The sequence below is a fragment of the Marmota flaviventris genome, chromosome 7, assembly GCF_047511675.1.
Source record: "Marmota flaviventris isolate mMarFla1 chromosome 7, mMarFla1.hap1, whole genome shotgun sequence".
Taxonomy (NCBI): domain Eukaryota; kingdom Metazoa; phylum Chordata; class Mammalia; order Rodentia; family Sciuridae; genus Marmota; species Marmota flaviventris.
In genome coordinates this window covers 97,246,795-97,263,395 of record NC_092504.1, presented here as the reverse complement: position 1 = coordinate 97,263,395, position 16,601 = coordinate 97,246,795, and the positions used below count along the sequence as shown (strand labels likewise).

General features: G+C 32.3%; 1 protein-coding gene across 5 annotated transcripts; it reads right to left on the bottom strand.

Moving 5' to 3' along the window:
* Nucleotides 1-244: 244 nt before the first annotated feature.
* Trmt10a (tRNA methyltransferase 10A) lies at nt 245-15,249 on the bottom strand. Of its 5 annotated transcripts, XM_071614513.1 has the most exons (8): nt 13,838-14,165; nt 10,694-10,888; nt 9,671-9,833; nt 8,994-9,065; nt 7,775-7,849; nt 6,480-6,629; nt 4,470-4,575; nt 2,381-2,731 (listed from the first exon to the last, which is right to left on the bottom strand). In XM_071614513.1, exons 1-8 carry the CDS (start codon nt 13,891-13,893, stop codon nt 2,463-2,465), a joined length of 1,086 nt encoding a protein of 361 aa, XP_071470614.1. In that variant the 5' UTR covers nt 13,894-14,165; the 3' UTR covers nt 2,381-2,462. The 5 variants fall into 5 exon arrangements, with proteins under 5 accessions (XP_071470616.1, XP_071470615.1, XP_071470617.1 ...); XM_071614515.1 differs by lacking the exons at nt 4,470-4,575; nt 13,838-14,165 and adding an exon at nt 15,100-15,249 and having other exon boundaries at nt 245-2,731; XM_071614514.1 differs by lacking the exons at nt 4,470-4,575; nt 13,838-14,165 and adding an exon at nt 15,142-15,249 and having other exon boundaries at nt 245-2,731.
* Nucleotides 15,250-16,601: the final 1,352 nt, after the last annotated feature.

Sequence of the window (16,601 nt, the reverse complement as noted above, 5' to 3'; positions counted from 1 at the left end):
CTCCTAAAAACTTTTTTTCTTTTTAGTAGAATTACTTTCCTTTTTCATTCTAAGCATTTTCAAATTGTACAAGATATCAAATCACTGATCTCAGGAATAACAATGTAAAGAATGCTCCTCTCCTTAAAAATGAACTTTGTTTATGATGACCACAGGTTACTGAAGAAATTAAATGAGGAGAAATCCCATTATTTCAGCAGACATATATCCTTTTGATATTTATTTATTAAATTAATTCCTTACTTTTATTAAGTCCCAATGTAAGTGACTTTAATATTATTAACTAATAATACACTAAATAAACCAAAAAGTATTGGAAGGATATATTAAAATGAGAGAAAAAGCTTTAAATAATATTCTTAAACCGATTTTCAAGTACCTCAGAAATCAGTTATTTCAAAATAACTGATTGGTAATCATTGCTGCCTTTTCACCAATAGCCCAGATAAGACATGGGGTAGTAATGGGTAGAATTGTTTCTCCCCAAAATATATATCAAGTCCTAATATGTGGTACCCACGAAGGTGATCTTATTTGGAAACTGGGGCTTTGCAAACATAGTCAAGTTAGGATAAGGTCATATTGGATTACAATGAACCTAAACCAATGCTAGTGTTCTTCTAAGAAAAAAAAGTTTGGACATAGACATGGGACACGAGGACAGAAGACCATTTGACAAGGCAGATTGGAATAATGCAACTGCAAGCTGAGGAACACCAAGCATTGCTGCTAACAAGGGGCTAGGAAGAATTCTTCTCTAGAACAATTGAAGCACAGCCCTGTGACACTTTGGCGCCCAGAATGGTTACAGAATAAACTGCTGCTGTTTTAAGCCACATAATTCGTGGTGATTTCTTATGGCACCCCAAGGAAACAAATACAGCATGTCTTTACAATTAATGAAAATTAAACTATGTTATACCTGAATGATTTTTCTTTACCTTTCATAATTAAATAGTGCTATATTCCATAAGGAATAGTTTAAGTAAAAGGCGTATTTCATACTAGCAAACTAAATTTACTCAGAAAAATTTGAACTTCAGAAAAGTACACATTACAACATAAGCTTTGTTCTTTTACAAGCATAGGGCTTTTCTTTATTGACATACCTTGCTTACAGATTTTACTTTAACTACAAAAGATTTTTAAGAATAAAGCAACAAAAATAGTAAGCATCAATTCTATAATAAACTTCCTACTAAATATGTATATAACTTATACATGTTATGTAATTGTTAAGTATAACATTCACATATTTAAAAAAAAAAAAAGAAAGAAAGAAACTTACTTTGCCAAAGCTCAGTGAAGGTACTTGACATCTTTAGCTGTGACAGAGAACAATCACTTTATTTTAAATACAACTTCTCTACAATCACCATTTAGAGCCTAAAACAGATCATTTTTGCTCCATGCTCCCTTGCCAACTTTTCCAAATGAATGTTTGGTTATGGATTTTTGTGTTAATGAAATTCTAATTGCTCTTAGTGTTTTCAATGCAACCACACAAATAATACAAATCAGTCTGTTTTCATCAGTTAATAACAGAACCATACATGCGGACAGACAGACCATTACACACGTATTTTTATACATGCACGTTATTTACAGAGACACACATTTACGTTAGTTTGAATATTCTTATATGATAGACAGATGCACGATATTCACCTTAAAAGTCAACAAATATTTTTTTAAAAAAATATATGTAAGGAAAGGATAGCTCATAAGGACTGTTATGTTTTAAATCAGGTAAAGACAAAATTGATCCTTCAAAAGTAACAGCCTTATAAAATAATCTTGCCTGCAAAAATTGGATTTTATAACTGAAATAATTTGTTACCATTATAGGAATTAAGAAAATGAATTAAAGAGATTTTCTACTATTTTGTAATTACTTCAGAACCATGAAAAGGCCACAAAGGAAGCACAGGTGTGCACTCCACAGTCCAAAAGAAATGAATTATTAAGTAGCAAATTGATATTTTTTAACTAAATAAATTGGATGTAAAAGCTGCAAATGGAAGATAAGCTCTCATATATAACATTTTAATAGAATTACAGGGCATTTATGAATATCTGCCCCCCAAAATACATACACAACAGATTAGAAAGACACTGATATAAACAAACATAAAGGTCATTGATATGAACTGATAGGTCAGAAGGCACATTCTGAAGAATATATTCCAACAAAGAAAAGAGAAATAGGGTATACTAATAAAGTAAAATTCTCTAAAACTCTTATTTGAGGCTTAAAAAGTAATTTAAGAAGCAACACAAAGTTGTCTTATACATAAACAAAAATTCTTAGAGTTTAAAGGGTTTTTCATCACCATTTAGCTCTAAAGAGTTTTTAAAATTCACAAAATAAATGAGAAAATAATTTTTTTTCCAATTTGAATATTTTATGAAGCACCTCACTTTCTCCTAATTTTTCCTTACTAAAAGAAAAACAGGTAATGTTAGTGTGGTGCAGATTGCATTGTAGATTCAGTGCTATTTTCCTTATCCTGTTGTTCATCTTTATGTGGTGACTCTGTTTCATTTTTGCTATATTCCTCTTCACTGGAATCACTGTCCGATCCATCTTCAACCATGGCACACTGCTTGTCTTGGGAAGAACTTTCACAGGCTTTGTCTGTGGGAACAGCTCCTTTCCTCTGGGGTAAGATAGTAAAAAATGCTTCTTGCCAGTTTCTTGTTTCCAGGTATCCCAGAATAATCTCAAATACTGCAATAAAGAAAATACCATACATTTCTTAGTCAAGTTCATCATAATGTTAATATTATCTTTAAAAACACACTCCTTTTGTGTTAACAAAGCTAGCTTGTCCTATTAACAAGTTTATTCTTATTTCTTCCTTCTCCTTTGGCTATCAGGGGCAATATGTTCCAAGGTTCTCAAACCCACTGCTTCCTTTTCAGCTTTTCCTCAATTTGGTTCTTAAGCACACAAAAGCTTAAGCAATATCCCTTGTCAATTATAACCAAGGACCATTTTAGTTTCCTTCCTACTCTTTTTTTTCCCTTTGTTTCTTTATCCTTTATGTAATATACAACTAAAAACAAATGTTTAGCATTCATCTAAATTTCTTCTTTCCTACAAAGAACTTCTTGCCTGATTTTTTTTGTTGTTGTTTTGTTTCTTAGGAGTAAAGAATATCAATATTGTCTCTAAGAATTCTCTTTTCAACACAGAGATGAGGGGTTAATTTAGATTACTTTTTGGAAAAGTAATTTCTATTATGTATCAAAAATGTTAGAAGAAGTTCATTCCTTGAATCAATAATTTCATTTCTATAACCCTCCAAAGCCTGCTATATAGAAAGTATTTAGGGTTCCTAAAAAATATTTAAAAATCAAAACTCTAGGCAAAGACTTAGGTCTAAGAAAGATAGTGGAATAAGATGGACATCATTACCCTAAGTATATGTAAGAAGACACCAATGTTGTGAATATATTTTGTATACAACCAGAGATATGAAAAATTGTGCTCTATATGTGTAATATGTATTGTAATGCATCTGTTTTCATATATAACAAATTAGAATAAAAAATTTTTAAAAATGTTATTCACGATAGAAAAAAAGAAAAATAAAATAATTCAACAATAAGAAAATGGTTAAGTTACCACACACTGAAATGTTGGAATGTTATATAGCCACAAATAGATGAAGGGTATTATGGTTTCAATGTTGTGTGTCCCCCAAAAGCTCAAGTGAGAGAAATGCAAGAAAATTTAGAGGTTAAATGACTGGATTAGGAAAGCCTTGACCTAACCAGTGCATTAATCCCCTGGTAGAGATTAACTGGGTGATAACTGTAGGCAAGTGGGATATGGCTGGAGGAGGCAGGTCACTGGGGCATGCCTTTGGGGTATATATTTTGTCCTAGGTGAGAGGAGAGGTCTGTTTCTCTCTTTGCTTCCTAGTACAAAGTTCCCGGTTGCTTTCCTCTGCCACACACTTCTGCCATGATGGCTGCCTTTCCTCTGACCAAGGAATAAAGCTGGCTGTCTACAGACTATAACCTCTGAAACCAGCTCGATTCCTTATTCCCCCAAATAAGCTTTTCCTCCTAAGATTGTTTTTATCAGGTATTTTGGTCACAGCAGCTAAAAAGCTGACTAAAATAAGAAGAAAAGAGATTAATAACATTGTCCTACAGTAGGAATCCAATTATATAATAAATATTATAAATGCACAGGCAAAGAACTGGAAGAAAACACACCAAAAAGTTAATATCAAGTTGTAAAATTACAACTAATTGTTCTTATACTTTGTTACACTTTCAAAATTTTCTAAAATATGCATAATTTTTTCTATTAGTTAAACAAATCATAAATGGTTACTCTTTATAATTTTTGTTCTCCAACAAGGATTAATATTTTCTATTTGTTCAAATCTTAATGTTATGCTCTTTTTCAAAATGTGCGCTGATGTATCTTCTTAGTACCCCCTATACCTTACCATGATTAACTGCCAAAACTTTTCGACTATTCATCTTCACAAAACTTCCAAGGGGGAGCTGTGCATGATGAATTCCAAAATCTGATGCTTGTTTATATGTGAATCCCTAGAACAAAGACAGTGTGACTTAGGACTAGAACATTAAATTATTTTAAAGTCCATAACAGTATAATTTTTAAAGAAGACTTTAGTTCAAAGAATATTATCTGAAGGATGTGTATGTATAACTACTAATTTGGAAATATTCTCTTGACAATTAGGATATTTAAAGCATTTGTTTTAACATTACTATTTAAAAATAAAGAAACCAAAGAAATTATATGTCCTGCCCAGTTACAAAGCTTTTCGATGGCAGAACCACAAGAAAAATCTGGCTCTCTTTTGACTACCTTCATCACTGCCTATTACCCTTCTCTCAGTTTAAAATATACAAAATTCTGAGGGAAGTACTATCACTCTTTCAATAAATGTAAGAAATATTTTTTAAAAAACTGGACTATTTGGTAACTATATCTGACTACTTAAAATTTAAATTGATTACAATTTTTAAAATTCAGTTCCTCATCTCTAATAATTAAAGAAATGCAAATCAAAACTACTCTAAAATTTCATCTCACTTCAGTCAGAATGGCGGCTATCAAGAATACAAACTACAATAAGTGTTGGTGAGGATGTGGGAAAAAGGCACACTCATACACTGTTGGTGGGGACTGCAAATTGGTGCAACCAATATGGAAAGCCGTACAGAGAATCCTTGGAAAAATGAGAATGGAACTACCATTTGACCCAACTATCCCTCTCCTCGGTCTACACCCAAAGGACTTAAAAACAGCATACTACAGGAACATAGCCACATCAATGTTTATAGCACCACAATTCACAATAGCTAAATTGTGGAACCAACCTAGATGCCCTTCAGTAGATGAATGAATAAAGAAAATGTGGTATATATACACAATGGAATATTACTCAGCATTAAAGAGAATAAAATCATGGCATTTGCAGGTAAATGGATGGAGTTAGAGAATATAATTTTAAGTAAGCCAATCCCAAAAAAACAAATACCATATGTTTTCTCTGACATAAGGATGCTGATTCATAATGGGGATCAGGGTGGGGAGTATGGGGGGAATAGACAAACTCTAGACAGGGCAAAGGGGAGGGAGGGGAAGAGAAGGGGCATAGGAGTAGGAAAGGCAGTGGAATGAGATGGACATCATTACTCTAAGTACATGTATGAAAACATGAATGGTGGGACTCTACGTTGTGTACAACCAGAGATATGAAAATTTGAGCTCTATATGTGTAATATGAATTGAAATGCATTCTGTTGTCATATATAACAAATGAGAATAAATTTTTTTAAAATAATGGTAATACCCAGATGATAAGCACGCGCGCACACACACACACACATACACACACACACACAAATTCAGTTCCTCAGTCATACTGTATGAAGTACCCAACAGTGACACAATTACATATTGGGCAAGCAGATATGATTATTTCCAATGCTGCATAAAGTTATACCTACACAGTGCTGCTTTTCAAGAATAAAGAATTAGTTCATGACTAATGACAGTATTTCCTCAGACACTTAGTAAACATGCTTTTTCCTTAGCTGGGTTAAATTCAGCATGGAAAGAAGCTGGCAAAATACAAAATGATATTTTCTTTTAGAAACTGAGACAGTATCTTTTCCCAATACAGCATAGTGCTTAAGCACACAGAGTCTGCATCGGTCTGTCTTGTTTCAAGTAATTTGCTTTGACACCAATCACTACTGCTTTTAAGATTAATTTCTTTGTGTCTCAGATTCCTCATCTGTGAAATGATGATAATAATTGCACTGACTTCATTGGGTGGTATTATGGGTTAAGTAAGATAATAAATGTGAAATTCTTAGAAAGATCAGCTATTATTTATTAGTAGTTTTGTTATGATGAAGAAACTCCGAAATATGGATTTTTAAGTACAAGCAAAACCAAAAATAAAACTTAACAGTACCTTATGATGATTATGATCCACTAATCCTCCAATCACATATGCCTTTGATTCATCTAATTCCTTTAGTATATTAGGTGAATCTGATGTAAGATAAATCAGGTCTTCTTTTTTTATGAGTTCACTATAGTGCTCTGGTTTGATGTGGATATCCTTTTAAGGCAAAGGGAAAGATGTTACTAATTAAAAGGATTTGTGAAAGTTGGATAAAAATAATTATCCTCTTTTCCCAAAACAATCCTATCCAAAAATATTTGAAGTTTGACAGAATACTCTTTAAACAGACTTTGAAAATGTTCATATCATAGGGTATTAAGAAAATAAATGCAGCCATTATGTAATAAGCATGACAGAGAAAGTTTATCACTATAAAAACTTAAAAAGTATAGGAATAGGCTGCTACTTCTTTGAATAAAAAAGTTCCTTAGGGATTGATACTAAAGTCAATCTATTTACATCTTTACAAATTGAGTGAGAACAGTCTGTCCAACAGAAAAATTTATGAGCCACACAATTTTAGTAGTCACATTTTAAAAACTGAAGGAAAAAAACCCAGGTGATATTAATTTAAAATATTTTATTAAACCAATATGCCCATAATATTATCAATAAACATTTCTTAAATTAGGCAGATCTGTATCTGTTACTAAGTCTTTGAAATCTTGTATGTATTTCACATTTTCAGCACATCTCAATTCACAATTCAGACTACCCCATTGAAGTATTCAATAGTCACATATGACTAGAGGTCACATATTAGCACAGATTAAAAGAAACAGAATGCAGGCACTCTTCAAATTTTAAAGTGGCCTCATTCTTACAAATAATGCATAACTAGTTTTCTAGGGAAAAGTTATATAAAGACCTTTAAAACTTTTCCTTTTTTGAAAAATATGTTTTAAGATTGATGGTAAAATAGAAGGCAAGACTTAATGAGAACAAATACAAGTTAACATATAAATCTCTTCTTTAGCATTTCCCATCTGCAACTTTAGATTTAGTTTCAATGACCTACAGGGTTTGAAATATTTTATATATATATATATATATATATATATATATATATATATATATATATATATATATAAAATATTTATATATATAATATTATATATATATATATAATATTATATATATATATATAATATATTTATATATATAATATTATATATATATAATAATATTATATATATATATTATATATATATAATATTATTTAAATTTTAGACAAAAAAATGTAGAACTTTAGAAGAATAAGAACACTTGTAATTGTGGGAGAGTTGATCTGCTTTAATTACCTTCCAGTTGACCCATCCTTTGTCATTTTCATCCATGTTCTTTTTTAGTTGGCCTCCATGGCTTGTCAAGTAAAACTGATAAGGGATTGGTAGGCAGGGAAAGAGAAAAAAATGATAATTTAAGTCCAATATTTTATTTCCCTCTTATGTTCATCTGCTCACTAATGAAACACAAGATATATTCTCATTGACGCAGAAAAAAATAATTCGTGACAAACTTTGAGCATACAAGAAATTCATGGTAGAAATTACGTGTTTTGTGGGTGTATCTTCTAACCCAACAACTTCAGCATTCAACTTACATTTTTATCGCACTTCTTTTTTAATTAGTTATAACCTGCATCTCCAGTAACAATCATGTCTGCAAACTTCCTTCTTCTATGTCATTCTCACCATCCCCTCCTTTTTTTGGCCACCATTGTTGTTTTTTTATTTTTTTTCCTTTAAATCAATCCAAAATCTTTACGATTTTCTTTGGTTCTAAACCCTACACCTATTGTCAATCTGAATCAAGGGTAATAAGGTGTCTATTATGGACAAAAATGAGAATATAAAAACTATCACAGAAGTGTAATAAAAATTATGAAAAATAAAAATGCAAAAATATAAACTACTCACTTGTTAAAAGGATAAAATATCAATAAAAAATGTATTAAAAGTTCCTGCTTCTTAACATTAGTGAGTCAGGGTTAATTTTTAGGTTATCTAGAATTCAAACAAAAGGATTCTGTTCTTGTCATCAACAAACTAGTTGTATAAATCATTCCCTCACTCCAGCTTAAATACTTTTTAAAATTATGAGCATCTCAAAAGGAAAAGAAAGTTCTTTAAGTAGACAAAATCTAAAACGGGTACCACAGCTCACACTGGGTAAGGGCAATCTCTCCCTCAAGCCCCTTTTTGCCTCCCAGAATTTCTAGAAATTGAAAGCTGAGAAAATGGTATAAAAATAAGGGCATGTCCAATAATGAAGATACTCAATTACACAGCAATGAACAGGTCAACATGTACAAGACTAATGACTAAAAAGTGTGTCTGAGAATGATTCATAAGAAAAGATGTTTAAAGTATTTTATTTTTTTACAGAAAGAAAATATTTTTCAAAAAAGCATTAAACAAGATTACCCATAAGACTTGCAAAGGCAACTGGAATTATCTATGTTTTTGTCATGAAGAACTGAAAAGAAAACTGGTCTTTTTAAAAATTCTTCAGACATACCTGCACAGGATGCAGTGCTCGTCGGTTTTCTGCATAGCATCGTTGGATCTGCTTATGAAGTTTCTTAATGTCCTAGAAAAGAAAAAAATTTTAAAAAATAGTTATCAAAATCATCTATAGCTATTCCATGATGCTAAAGAAATAGAATAAATAGAAGGGATTTTTTTGTCCTTAAATACAAATCAATTTTGACAATTTTCACTGATTTTCTTACATACTAACAAAATTATTATAAGTAAATAATCTATAAGTGACACATTATATTTATTTTGTATCCATATAAGATGCTAGCTCATGAAAAACATCTACTTTTCTTCATAAACAATAAAAAACTCTTTTAAGAGCCATGGAATTACTATTTTCATGCTTTACCAATGGCATTGGTAAAAGCCCACAAATCTTTACTGACTCTTATATAATTATGTATACAAATACTGACTCTTACATAATTATGAAATGTGTGTCTCTCTCGATCTATACATACACAAAAAACATGCACATAAATAGGAACACATATATCAAAGCAATTTATTAACTTAAGTGAAAAGGAAAAGATTTTGAAAATTTGACTTAAGATGTACTTTACACATACATTTATATCAGAAATATTATGCATTTAAATAAGGAGATTCAACCTAGGTCATCTACAGGATTTTTCTGACAATGATTCATGATACCTTTAATACCATCAAATCATCAAAACTACAGTCAATGATAAGGCGGAGTGTACTGTGAACAACATGTCTTCGAACACGTTTTCTGTCATTTCCATCTGAGTTTGATTCCAGCTGACACTGTCGCTCTAATTTCTTTCTCTTGCGTTTTTCTTTCCGCTTTTGTCTAAAATTAGTAATTGAAACAACTTTGTTATTTATATATTTAAATATTCACAAGACTGTTCTTAAAGACAAATTTTTTTAAAGTTAAATCATATGAAATTTACCACTTTCACAGGTCAAAAATGGTCAAGTATGAGCAACTTTATGTAGTCCATGTAATGATTTATAGGAAGGAAATATAGGAAGGAAATGGTTGCATAATTTAAAGCTTTTAATCTAATCCTAACTATACTTACTTCTCAACAGTTTCATTTATTATTAGCATCACATTATCCTTAAGAAGATTTTTAAAATAATAAATATGAGTTATGATGGATTTTACTACATGGTTTACTATATTTTACCTACATGATTTTCAAGTAACAATCAAAAAGTACAGAAAAAAAGAAAATGGTTCCTTTTAAAAAAAAAACTCAATTTTTCCTCCATATTAACTATAGTTTATTTTATCTTACATATGTTGGTATTACGCAATACCTGTAGCCTAAATGCTTTCATAAAAACTTATTCTAGCAACATAAATATTGGGACAAAATTTGATCACTTGGAATTGGATTATTTTTATTCCATATCTAGGACACGGATACTAACTATATTCCTTATCTATATTAGTTGTTTCAGAAACTATATTGCTACTCATAAAAGATTCTGGACGAGAAAAGTGTAGAGTGCAAGTTCATCAATAGTGCCAAAAAATATAATTTAATTCAAGACACATATAATTTTTAAGTCAATTGACAAGTCTTTAACAAAAAATATGCAGAACCTCAATTTTGATTAACACAATTAGTTTTAATATATTAAGGTCTAATATTCCATATTTCTGAATAAGGTAGAGCATACATAATTTGAAACACGTACTTGCGAAGTTCTCGTTGTTCTTCCCATTGTTTCTGTTTTATTAGCTTCTTCATTTGTCGTTTAGATACTGGTTCAATCCCTTCATCTAGTCTTGGTTTCTCTTTTTCCTGATCTTCAGTTAAGTCTTGCTTCCTTTCAACATTAGAAGTCTCAATAAATGCTGATGACGTTTCAGATGACATTATGTTGGTGTTTCTGAAAAATTGAAAAGCAATTTTTACATGAACAGATAATTTACAAACACATGAAGTAATAACTAATAGATGTGATTAAAATTAAAATTATTGGTGATAATTGTTAAACTATATCAGTAAAAATACAAATGTAAATTTAGATAATTAAATGTCATTTATTTGCAAAAATCATTTAACTGTCATTTAATACCAATTAAATATCATTCATTGGAAATGCTGGTAAAGGTCTAAAGAAATGGGGTATTTTAATATGATATTGGTAGTTATCACACGATTTTTCCAGAAGGTAATACAAGATCTTTAACAAATTGAGACCCTTCAATTACTTCAATCAAGTAATTAATTTTCTTAGGATAAGTTCCTGTAAATGAATCAGAAGTGTACATGCAAAGATTCACCAGAGTGTACATACTGCTGTGTTATTTTAATAATGAAAAGTTAGAAAACACTTGAATGCCTGCAAAAGGAGAATAAACAAATTATCACTCATCTATAACACAGACTAGGATTACTAAACAGTAATAATCACATTTCCAAAATTACTTATTGATAAGGGAAAATGGTTATAATATTTTAAATAAGAAAACAAAACAAAAACCAATATATCCATCACATCCAATCATTTTTAAAAGCATGCACATACACGTTTAATTCTTACTCATGGTTTTCTATAATGAAAATACATTGTTTTTATAAAAGAAAAATATTATTTTTAAAAAGAGTTGGAAAAAACATCATCCTGTAATCCTCAATGCTGCAGAATGAGGGAAACAGAATGGTATTTCTTTATCTGGTTGTATACTCACACTAAGTTTTAGACAGAAGTTGTTATAAGATTTATAAATTTTGGACAGTACAGACAACATTGCCCCCTTCACTATATTTCATTGTAAATATGTAAATCCTCCACTTTAGTCTTGACTAAAAAACAAAACATGAAAGTTGACTCTGTAATCAGTATGGCTTTGTGGAATGCTTTAGGATGATGCCAAATACATCTTTACCTATTAACTATACCTATTAACTAAAATTGAACTTGCTTTCAGATTAAGGAAAGGCTAGAATACTGATATTTCTTTTCTATTTAATAGATTAGTAACACTGAAGCTTAAAACTGTAATTATTATTTATCCATACCAATGAATGAGCATGATACTACTAAATTTCTATTGGAATTAAGGTAAATGTATCATTAAGGAAATGATTCTTCCTTCTTACAAAGCTTGCTAATAAGTCTATATGGAGAAGCTACTAACTAAAAGAAAAAAAAATCCCACAATTTAGATAATTAAAGGATGAAATATTTGCAGAGCATAATTTAGGCAGCAGTTTTATTATGTGGTTTTAGCTTTCTTTAAAAAGTGCAACACTGGATGGGTATGGAGGCATATGCCTATAATCTTAGTAGCTCAGGAGGCTGAGTCAGGAGAAGTTTAAGTTCAAAGCCAGCCTCAGAAACTTAGTGAGGCCCTAAACAACTGAGCAAGACCCTGTCTCTAAATGAAATATTAAAAAAGCACTGGTGAAGTGGCTCAGTGATCAGTGATTGAGCACCCCTGGGTTCAATCCTGGTACCAAAAAAAAAAACCCAACAGCAATGTGCAACATTGTAATATGTCAGTAACATAGTGGCTGGTATTTAGTTGATGCTTATTATATAATGGTGGAGTAAATAAATGAGTGAATATATATATATATATATATATATATATATATATATATATATTTTTTTTTTTTTTTTAAAGAAAAGCAATGAAAATAGTAATAGTAAGGTATTGTTATCTAATTCATTCCTTAAAACAACTCTATGAGGTTGACTGTATTATTTATCCTTACTTTAAAAAGAATGCACAGTGAGGCTCAATAACGTGCCCAGAATTACGAAGCTACTATAATTCCTAAGAAACAAGGTACTGCAAGCAAATCTAGCACAAAGTATATACTCACAATACTTGGATGAATAATTAGACAAATGAAGGGCTAGAGTTTGGATTCAAACCCAACCTAACTCTACTGTAACCTCCCAGTAATGCAAAACCGTATTTACAAATGAGGGGTTCCAAAGAACATAAAAGAACTGTGCTGTGTTAATTCTGACAATAGAAGACTTTTGAGACCTGTGTCACATATGATGAAAAAAATCTCTAGTTTCATTTCCATGCCACTAATTTTTTAAAAAAAGTTAAATAATGTTAGTATTCAATTTAAGAAACTGGTGGCAGGAGAAACTCAGTGAACCTAAAAAGATTAGAAAGAAGAAAACTTTAAATATACATAAAGATAGATAGATAGAGGGTGATTTCCCAAGACAACTTTTATTTTACCTTCTTTTCATATGCTCTGAATTACATAAAATTCAGCAGTGCATATTACCCAAAGCAAGAGTGGAAAAACATGGTCTGTTAAACTAAACATGCAAACTTAAAAGCACAATTAAAATAACAGGAAATAAATTGCTCTTCATAAAATAATAATATTCCAAAAGAGCACATTTCTATAGTACTTTCCATCTATTGGCTAATTCTTTATTTTGTTCAAAAACTCAAGGGTTGATGAGCTCTATAATGTGGGAATGTTAAAAGCAACCTAACGCAGTGTTTTACAATCATGTACACCAGAGGGAGCTTTTGCCTTTCCTATTTAATAAGTCTCGTTAAATTTAACATGACCTATCACAGCATAGTCATGTTTTTAAACAGCCTATCAAAAACAAGAAAAGGTCATGAAGTAGTTAGTCATCATAATCATTCACTTTCTTTAGTTATTCTCCGTTAAGAAAATGCACTATAGTAGGTGAATTTTCTGAACCTCAAACATAGATACACTGAGACATAAGTGGAATGCAAAAAAAAAAAAAAAATACTAGCTTGATTAAAATTATTGTGTAGACTTTACAAAGATAAACCAACTCTGACCATCACTTCATTACATACTAGCTTGTTCAGATTACCTGTTGTGAAAAAATAGCACAATTACTCGTTTCCTAATTGTTTTGGTTTGGGTCATAATTTGTAAATTTTCTATGGCAGAATTTTGTGTTCCTCTGTGACACGCAGTTATATTCACAGTATATTTTCAGTCGTTAAACCAAGTCCAACAAATATTTAAGAACGGTATTTTAATTATAGAAATATTTGTGTGAAATTTATTTTAGCGTAAAATAATGTGGGTAATTCACAGATCCAGGTTATCGGGTGGGCTTAAAAGAGAAAGAACTAGATAAAAGTAGATAAAAGGTATTTGGTGGAATAGGTGAAAAGGCATCTCAATATTTACATTTCCTCACCCCGTTAAAGCAGGGAGAATACACCTCACAAATCAATTAAAGCCAAAAGGAAAATCTTAAAAATTCCGTGTTATCAAACAACTAAAAAGTCTTCGTAATTTACAATACAGCTCCCTTCAAGAAAGATCTAATACTGGAATAATTGCACAACGGAATTAAGGACCTGACCGTAACAGTAAAAGACCTTTCTTTAAACATGTTGACCAAATCGGTGGTAGCAAAAGCCTTTTGTTTCTATGTCAAGTCCCTAGGGCCAAAGATCTCCCTCAGAAGAAATGTTTTTAATAGGTGAGAAGGTAACCTGCCACTATCCCCTCCACATTTCTCTGGAAAAATTCCCAAATTTTAAACTCTTAACGTGCTTCAGTGAAATCAAGCCAATTTAATAGTCCCCAGCTCACCACCATGGGGCTTAGCAGCATCAACAACTTCCCCTGGAGCTCCCTGAATTTCAGAGGGCTCAGCAACGTCAGCTCCAGAGAAAGGGACGCGTAAAGAGGTACTAAGCGTCTCGCCCATGGTCTCTAGCCACAGGTGGCACTGCCACAACTCGTTTTTCGGCCCTTCGGAGTCCCATATTCTCTCTCCTGTCATCTTTTGTAAGACCACACTCTTTGCATCCTAGGGACCGGGCGCACACCCATAAATAACTTGAAAGGAAAGCGCCCCAATGCAGGCCAGCAGAGCCCAGTCCACCCTCCCTATCTACACCGTTCGCCGCGCTAGCAGCAGAGAGGCGGGACTAAAATGCAGCCGGCGAATCAGAGAGCTGCGGAGGCCGCGAGGGCGCGCCCTAGCCAACGTAATTTCCTTCAGGAACAGGATGGCTATGGCCACTCGCACAGGCCCGTTCCGTCATACCCCGGAAGCCCTTGTTGCCACTCGAGGGTGGCATGGCATGCTTCCCTTTTGTATCCGAACGATACCTAAGGGAAAGCGAGCGCCAGCCGCAGTGCCAGGAGATTTACCAAACTGAGTTGATGGGGAACGTAGTAGTTCGTTCAGAAAGCCTCTCTTGTGTGCTCTCAATACCGCGGGCGAGTCCTCCTTGGAAACTTCAACTCCCAGAGGCAGAGGCGAGAGTTACCAGGTGGTGGCTACGGCGATTACGTCATACGTCATTTAACTGCGCTAACTTCCGCCTCAGCTGGCGGCGGGAGGAGGGGTTTATTCGGTCCGGGTTTGGAGTTAGAATTTGGGGAGTGGGAGGTAGTTACGGTGACGTCAGTTTTTCCCCTTAAAGAAGTAAAGGTGTACTTAAGGGCATTTATTCATTCATATTTTTGTTTGTGTTCGGCGGCGTAGAGAGCTTAAGATAGTCCCATTCTTAAAAATTAAAAATGCGGTACGGACGAAGGATTCTTAGTTTTGTGTTGAAGAGTAGAGGAAAGCATCTGTTGCCTAAGTTATGTCTGTTTTATACAGAAAAATGTTAACAGGGTGGCATGATTTTACATGACTCAAGTGGAAAATTAGAGTTCAAGAAATGAGTCAAATTCATAATAAAAATGCATTTAAATTTGGAATTTCTAAGCCTTTTTTATGGCTTAAGGGAAAAAAAAAAAACAGACGCTTTACTCTCCATTCATTCTTTGACCTATTTTTCCTGTGCTATTTTGCAAAACATCAGGTGATGTTTCATTGTTTGTACTACTTGACCTTATATAATCTTTTTGCTATATATAGACCAAGTCAACTGAGGGAGAAGCAAAACTCAATCCTGTGGATTGTCGTTTTCTATTTTTTTTTATTTGACCCTACTTCTAATAGGTGATTATTGTAAAATTTGAAGATTAAAAATGAGGTTTGAATCTTGGAATATAAATTGGCCTTCTTAATATAGAAGGAACTCTGAAGTATTTTTCCCTTGATGTTTGAAGACATTTGAACGTGTTTAAGGCTTGAGTGAATAGAAAGTTAAATTCAGAATTTTAGGTTCTCTAAAATAATTTCAGTGTCTCTGAATTTAGTCACAAAACTGAAGTCACTCTTGCTTTAAATTCTCAAATTTATTTGAAAAACTATGTGAGCTGTAATACAATTGTGAGTCCCTCTCAGTTTCTTCCTCATCTGAAATCTAAAAGATCTCTGTAACTGAACATTGGCAATGAAATCTGGATTCATTTTCTGATCTGTTAGTAGGGCATCTTTTTTCAGCTGCTTCCATATCGGGGCAAAGAGTAGCTGAGGGAGGATTAGTAATTGGATATGTAGCCCTTCACATGTAGGTCATTAAATTCAGGCTGGCACAGTGATGTGCCAGATCTTTCAACAGCTGTTCAGTTGCCTCTCTGGGATCTGTTTTATAAATAATTACACATTTTTTTAAAGGTAATACCTGGCATCCTTAGATAATTAAAACAAAGTTTTGTAAGTCATTAAAAAGTCCTCATGTTTTAATAATGGAGTCAATTAATTTTTACTTGAC

What these genes read in the sequence shown, in the direction of transcription:
- Trmt10a (XM_071614512.1), bottom strand. Translation starts at nt 13,893, where the DNA reads ATGACCCAAACCAAAACAATTAGGAAACGAGTAATTGTGCTATTTTTT. An exon ending in GTGCTATTTTTTCACAACAG is followed by an intron (nt 10,889 to 13,837) that starts GTAATCTGAACA and finishes TCAATTTTTCAG; the next exon opens with AAACACCAACATAATGTCAT. An exon ending in ATGATTTGATGGTATTAAAG is followed by an intron (nt 9,066 to 9,670) that starts GTATCATGAATC and finishes TTTCTTTTCTAG; the next exon opens with GACATTAAGAAACTTCATAA.